At 45.0% G+C, this 7,555-nt stretch overlaps 1 protein-coding gene across 1 annotated transcript in view; it reads left to right on the top strand.

The window, feature by feature from the left end:
- The window catches only part of MEGF10 (multiple EGF-like-domains 10), a 116,409-nt gene that overhangs the window by 78,726 nt on the left and 30,128 nt on the right, over positions 1 to 7,555 (top strand). Inside the window, exons 10-12 of the mRNA XM_012645027.1 lie at positions 292 to 412; positions 1,183 to 1,346; positions 3,847 to 3,949. Of these exons, the coding sequence (XP_012500481.1) occupies positions 292 to 412; positions 1,183 to 1,346; positions 3,847 to 3,949 (388 nt within the window). The remainder of the gene's footprint in view (positions 1 to 291; positions 413 to 1,182; positions 1,347 to 3,846; positions 3,950 to 7,555) is intronic.

Below are 7,555 nucleotides of genomic sequence, written 5' to 3' on the forward strand. Positions count from 1 at the left end.
TTTTTTTTTTTTTTTTTTTTTTTTTGCAGCTACAAAGGCAAAACTGATGAAGGCAGCAGGCTTTTTTGGGTCCCATTTAATACTATATCCTAAACTTAGCCCAGCTAGTATTGTCCTTAAATCTCTAAAATTTGTGTAGTGGTGACACTATGGCAACTTTTAAAAAAATACAGTGTGTTAAAATTGGAGAGAAAGTATAACTAGCGTTGCCAAGATATATTTTTGTTTATTTGTGTTGGCCTTATTTTGATTGGCAAAATTGCATGCATTTTGCTGCTTGTGCCTGTCTAGGGAATTGACTGCTCCACCCCATGCCCTCTGGGAACCTATGGGATAAACTGTTCCTCTCGCTGTGGCTGTAAAAATGATGCTGCCTGCTCTCCTGTGGAAGGGTCTTGTACTTGCAAGGCAGGTAAGAGTGGGCAAATAAGTCTTTTATTTGATCCTGGTCACGTTTTCTCCTAAAGCCACCAAAAAGAAATCTTGACCAGGGTTCTAGCTCCAGCTGCACCAAAATTCGGCGCCTGACCTCAGCAAGCCCCTCATCCAGTGTGGGCTCTAATGAGAAGAGGCTCACATCAGATGATCTCTGAAGTCGCTGCCAGCTCCAAAAGTCTGTGAGCCTCTGCGCTTTGGGGAAGAGTACACAAGCAGACAAGCGTCCACGCCCCTAAATTGGCCAGCCTGGAGTCATAACAAGAAATGCAGCCAAGCACCGATTTTATGTGAAAACCAGAACATGTCCCTCCATAGGTGCAGCCAGGATCCTGGATACGCACTGTTCATGGTTAATGGGGTCCTGCTTTAAAGACGGGGTTGTGTTTTCAAGCACAGACCTTCCTCTCCCTCCCGTATAAACATCCCACTTTCGCGACCTGAACAAACTCAGCAATCCACAGTGTGCATGGCTGCACTTCGGAGGCGGCCCACTCCGTCTCTCGGCACTGGCGTCCTTGACAGATCGCACAGCACAGGCGGCTGTTGGGGTCCTCAGGGGTGCCTTTTGTTCATTTCTAGTGGGAGCCTGACTTGGCAGAGCCATGCTCTCCGCTGCTGGGGCTGGGCCGGGGGCATCGCTGTGCATCTCCAAGGTGTTTCCGAAGAGAAACGCGGCTTGGAAAGGCTCAGCAGAGCTCCCTGCTGCCTTCGCTCCTCACGCGCTCTGGCATTCTTGTCGTGCAGGCTGGCACGGGGTGGACTGCTCCATCAGGTGCCCCAGCGGCACGTGGGGCTTTGGCTGTAACTTAACGTGCCAGTGCCTGAACGGGGGAGCCTGCGACAGCCTGGACGGGAGCTGCACGTGTGCACCTGGATGGCGCGGGGAGAAATGCGAACTTCCCTGCCAGGTACGCCGCACCAGCGCCCTGACTAGGAACACCCGGGCGGAGCTGCTGCTGGAGGGTTGGCTGCTCTTTGCAGTTTTCTTGGTTTAAAGTGGCTCATTGTGAACCCAACTTCAGTAACTATTAGCAGAATCAAGGTGTTTGTATTTGAACTGGACATAGGATTAGAAAACGGATAGACATGGACATCGGTTAGGTAGGCTTTGTGCGAATTTCTCCCTTCTCCTCCTTCGTCTCACCCTGTGTGCTCCCCCCCTCCCTTTATGGTCTGTTTCTTACACACCCATCTCTTGGTGCAGCCAGTCAACAGCGACAGTCAAACGCCCAGTGTCTGCTCTCTCTGTCAACTCTCCAAATACTTTGTTTCTACCATAATGGAAATCCCCTCCCCTCTGCTTTTTGAGTGGAAAATGGCGGGGGCTTGGAAGGGGGGTGGTGATGGATGTCACAGAAATGCTCATCCAAGTGGATGGTTCAGAAATAGCATCTTTTAATGTAAATATCTCTGGAGCCACAAGAATCTCCGAAGATTTCCATGTGGCTCGCTCCCTTCCCTTGACCTACTTTGGAGAGATCTATCATTAGAAATCTCATCCTTACCTACTGCAGGCGGGCAGAGGTGCGAACAGGAAGCGCATTCTCTGGTAATCTGCTGATGTCTTTCCCATCACTCTTTCTTCCTCTTGCAGTTCTTTTCTCCTGAGCTACTAGGCGATCCTCAGTGCTGCGTGCTCCATGCCTCCGGGACATTATCGGATGGCCAGATAACAACATGACCCCCTAAACCGAGCCCCTCGAAAGAGCCTTCCAGGGAGGCTCCTCTCTCTCTGGGTTTCCTCCTTATTAAGTACGACCCATTGCCCAAAGTAGGGAGGAGCCTGCGCTGGGCTACCCCCTGCCCTCCTGAGCCCCAGGACAGAGTGAAGTTAGCTTTGCTGCTTCTCACCGGACAGGGAACACGTTCTCAGTACTAGGAGATGGGCTTGAAGATCACCTTTCGCTCCCCATCTGGCTATAGACAAAGCAAGGCCCCTGGCACAGTCTTGTCCTTTTTTTGTACCTTAAAGGAGTTAGTAAACCAGGCAAGGCTGATGGTTTAGTGGTTTCTATCATGGCCAAAGCTAAATCCTATGTTCTGTCAAGCATTAGCAGGGCCTAAAACAGTGTTAATTTTCTTTTTTAATTTTAACAAGTTCTAGACAAATGGTTATTCCATCTAGCACCCACTCCCTGTCTGTGCTGGTTCCCATGTTCCTTCTTCTTGGGCACCCTTGTTTTTCTTAGTGCCTGGGTGGTATAGGGAGGTTTGTAGTTCCCTCCCTCAATTCTCAGGATCCAGACTGAAGGAACAGGGCTCATAAATGCAGAGCTTTCCAGTCCCCTCTCACAAACAGAATGATCATGTACCATCTGTAAACTCCACTGGACCACCCAAACCGCTGTGCATGTGAAAACGCAAAGATCCGGGAGGGGAAGAGCAAGGAAGTGTGTCAACTCGCACTTAGGGTCTTGAACCAGAGCACTTTATGTGGCTTAGACTTCTTCATGGAAAGGAGTATAGTAATTAGGGATTGGTTTATTAGGAATAAAAGGTTTTCATTTTTCTTTATAGTAATGAAAATGTATCCCATTAGCAATTTATGGGAGCAAACTTAATTCAATTATTTTTATTTTATTTTATTTTATTTTTTTTGAGACAGAGTCTCACTCTGTTGCCCAGGCTAGAGTGCTGTGGCATCAGCCCAGCTCACAGCCACCTCAAACTCCTGGGCTCAAGCGATCCTCCTGCTCAGCCTCCTGAGTAGCTGGGACTACAGGCATGCACCACCATGCCCAGCTAATTTTTTTTATATATTTTTAGTTGTTCAGCTAATTTCTTTCCATTTTTAGTAGAGATAGGGTCTCGCTCTTTCTCAGGCTGGTCTCGAACTCCTGACCTTGAGAGATCCTCCTGCCTCGGCCTCCCAGAGTGCTAGGATTACAGGCGTGAGCCACCACACCCGGCCTCAATTCAATTAGAACTATCATTTTTTTTTTTAATTTTAGAGCTTCTTTATATGGGTCAGGGTCCTTTCTTTCTACTAAACAATGCAATGCATTGTAGGAAACATTGAACTATTTTATAAAAATCTTTAGGAACAAAAGAAAATATTTTTATGAGTTGTGGCTTATAACAAGATAAGCGTATTTTAATTAATTGGCATATCTATATATTTGCGTACAGGCATAACAGCATATTGGCATAATTGGCTCCACCATTCATATGTCTCAACCATTATGTCAGGCTTAAACTAGGGTTTTAGCAATTGTAAAACACTGACCTCCTGGAGCCTACATTTTGGGGACTAAGAAGACATGGGAAGAGGTGATTATGATGCGTGTTCCCCAGAGGTGTTTGGGAGAGCAGGGTATTGTGTCGACAATGGGTGACCATGGCCCTTTTGTCTCCCATCATGGGATTCGCAGGCCTTCACTGCTGTCTTTGATGCTGTCTTCCATGCAGGATGGCACGTATGGGCTGAACTGTGCTGAGCGATGCGACTGCAGCCACGCAGATGGCTGCCACCCCACCACGGGCCATTGCCGCTGCCTCCCTGGATGGTCAGGTGAGAGCCAAAGTCTGATACTTGGAAGGGGAAACCTGCCAAGCAAAAGCATTGTTCTTCTTCCAGAATCACTTTACATTCTCACTCACAACGTACAAGGGTTCCAATTTTTCCATAGTCTCACCAAAACTGGTTATTATCTGACTTTTTTGATTGTAGCATCCTAGTCAGTGTGAAATGGTATCGCATTGGGGTTTTGCTTTGCATTTCCATGACGGTTAACGATGTTGAGGACCTTTCTATGCATTTATTGGCCATCTTATATATCTTCTTTGTCTATTCAGATCCTTTTCTCATTTTTAATTGGATCATTTTTTCATTATCGAGTTTAATAGTTCTTCATATATTTTAGGTCTGCCACTTATCACATATATGATTTGCAAATATTTTCTCCAATTCTTTATTTTTTCACTTTTTTTTTGATGAAACCAAGATTTATTTATTTATTTATTTTTATTTCAGCATATTATGGGGGTACAGATGATTAGGTTACGTATGATGCCCTTGTCCCCCTCCCCCTCAAGTCCAAGCTTCACTTTCTTAATGGTGTCCTTTGAAGTAGAAAAGTTTTTATTTGGATGAAGTCTAGTTTATCTTTTTAAAAATTACATTGCTCGTGTTTTGGTCTTAGATTTAAAAAACCATTGGTGGGGGCAGGTGGCTCACGCCTGTAATCCTAGCACTCTGGGAGGCTGAGGCAGGAGGGTTGCTTGAGGTCAGGAGTTCGAGACCAGCCTGAGCCTAGAGCAAGAGCGAAACCTCATCTCTACTAAAAATAGAAAAATTAGCCGGGCATGGTGGCACGTGCCTGTAGTCCCAGCTACTTGGGAGGCTGAGACGAGAGGATCGCTTGAGCCCAGGAGTTTGAGGTTGCTGTGAGCTAGGCTGATGCCACGGCACTCTAGTCCAGGCGACAGAGCCAGACTCTGTCTCAAAAAAAAAAAAAAGGTCAAAAAACTATTGCCTAATCCAAGGTCACAAGATTTATGTCTACATTTTCTTCTAAACATTTTATAGTTTTATCTTTTACATTTAGGTCTTTGATCCATTTTGAGTTAATTTTCATATACAGTATGAGTTAGGGGTCCAACATCATTCTTTTGCATGTGGATATCCAGTTGTCCCAGCACCATTTCTTGAAAAAAGACTATGCTTTCCCTCATTGAATTGCCTTAACACCTTTGTCAAAATCAATTTTCCATAAATGTGAGAGAGTTTATTTGTGGACTCTCTATTCCATTTCATTGGTCTATATGTTTATCCTTATGCCAGTACCATACTGTTTTGACTACTCTATCTTTGTAGGAAATTTTAAAATTGAGAAATCTGAGTCCTCCAACTTGGTTCTTCTTTTTCCGGATTATTTTGCCTATTCTGGGTCCCTTGAATTTCCATATGAATTTTAGGATCAACATGTCAATTTCTACAAAGATGCAAGGTGGAAATTTAATGAGGATTGAATCTATAGATCAATTTGGGGAGTATTACCAACTTAACAATATTAAGTCTTCAGATCCATAAATATGGGATGTTACCAGCAACCTCTTCGATAGTGTTTTAGAATTTGTTGACAGCTTCTTTGGTTTCTGACAGGAGATGAACTGTCATGTGCTTGATTTCCAGTGTCTGAGAGCTACCTTGGGAAACAGGCCAAGGCTGGTGCAATGGACTTCGCTTTCTATTGAAAGGAGCTACCCACAGACACAAGGCCTCCTAGTCCTGTAGTTCCTTCTTGACATGTAAAAGCTGAGATAACTCGGTGTTCACAGTGTGAAATTTTACTTTCCCTGTTTCCATTTGGCACTCCATTACTCAAATGCATCACACCAGGGATTAAACCAGATTTTGTGACTTTACTAGGGTTCTTGAAGTTCTTAAATGGAGTGACCAGCACTGATTTCTCAATGACCACAATGAGGCAAAATAGCATTTTTAACCTTCTGGCAAATTCCGAACTTCCTAACACAGGGGCCACATCATTTGTCTTGGACCACACTCTACCAAATCTGCTTTTGTCTTATGAATACAGAGAGAATGTGAGGTAGGTGTCCCTGAACACACCAGTTACTGCTCAAGTACCCACCTGCTTTGATGATTTGGAAGCAGCCTATAAAAAGCATACTATAGTGTACATGAGAAGAGCAAGAGAGATGATCCGGCCTGAAGCCAGCCGGAAAATGTGTTAGTTGCATTCCACAGTCTGGGTCATGGGGTGAGACAAATTATCCCGTCTGGCCTTAGACCTATCAAGCTCCCGCAGGAGTGCGGTGGCTTTGTCACACAACGTGGTCTTGTAATCCTCTGTCCGTCTGTGACGGGCCTGCTCCTCTGGAAGGGCAGAAGCTACGCCGCCTCGTGCTGCTCTCTCGCTTGTTGCCCCGGTGTCGTCTCTACTTCAGGGCCCAAGAGTCCTTCTTGCTCCTAGGCCAGCCAAGCTGCCCCAATGTCTCATTTCTCTGGGGCTTCCATGTGGGCAGTCGGTCTGCAAGCCCGGTCAGTATCTGAGCCTGCTGCGAGGTCATCTCCCACACTGGCGGAACATACTTGGTAAAAGCAAACATACGTAGAGGAAAAGAAAGTTGCTGAAGTTCCAAAAAACACCCTATGATGAATTTGATCAAGAGTTGGCTTATTTTTTTTAAAAGAAAGAGCAGATTCTGTGCATTATTTACACAGGACATCATTTCATTGTCAATACTGAATAGACTCATAATTTTCATCAGTAAACTCGTTTTGAGTAAGTAGCCGGTAAGGACCTTTTTGAATGTAAAGAAGCCTTTGCTCTTCAGTTAGACTCCAGATTTGGCACCAAGTATTAAACATAAGCCCAGGGAAGCAAGTTAATTCTATTTCCTTTCCTCCCCGTTGCCAAGGTCGCACTAGGTGCATTGCTAAGAGTCGCTGGGAAGGCAGCAGTGTGTAGTGTAGCGGTGGGGCTTTTGTGAAGAAGGCAGTGAAATCTCACGTGGAAGCCTGGCTCTTCCCCGACCGGATCAGCAAGGCGGTGCTACTGCTCGGCCACTGAGGACGCTGCGGGGAGAGGCCGATCCGGTAGGTTTGGAGCCAGAGATCAGGGTCCTAAGAGCCTTACCCTTGTTTACAAAGAAATTGACACACCCAAATCGAGGAAATCTTGGCCTAGCCTGATATACTAAGGAAGTCAGCTTGCCTTCTTACCGTGCGGGCCGTCCACCCGTCCTCGCAGCCTCACCTGCTGCCTAATGCTTGGCTGCCTTTTTCTCTTAAAGGAACTGAGACTTTTTTATTTCTACTATATTTGATAGTCCCATTTTACTTACTCATAAAATAAGTCTTCAAAATGAACTACTATGAAAGAAAATTAACCAAAACAAAAGCTGCATTTGACATTGCAGATCCTATTTCCAAAAGAAATGTACTATTTTTCAAAAGAAAAGACAAAAAGACATGCATTTTTATTATAGTGTGTGGTTATTTAAAACCATAATTTACTGTCATTGTTAGCCAATAGCCTATTTTATCAAAAAAGGGCAGATTGCAGTAGAAAATGGGGAAAAATGAAATACCATCCAGGAGATAGGCAGTGTCCTGGGCTGCTTCTCCTACAGCTCTGCTACACACACACAC

The sequence above is a fragment of the Propithecus coquereli genome, unplaced genomic scaffold (assembly GCF_000956105.1).
Source record: "Propithecus coquereli isolate 6110/MARCELLA unplaced genomic scaffold, Pcoq_1.0 Scaffold224, whole genome shotgun sequence".
Classification (NCBI taxonomy): domain Eukaryota; kingdom Metazoa; phylum Chordata; class Mammalia; order Primates; family Indriidae; genus Propithecus; species Propithecus coquereli.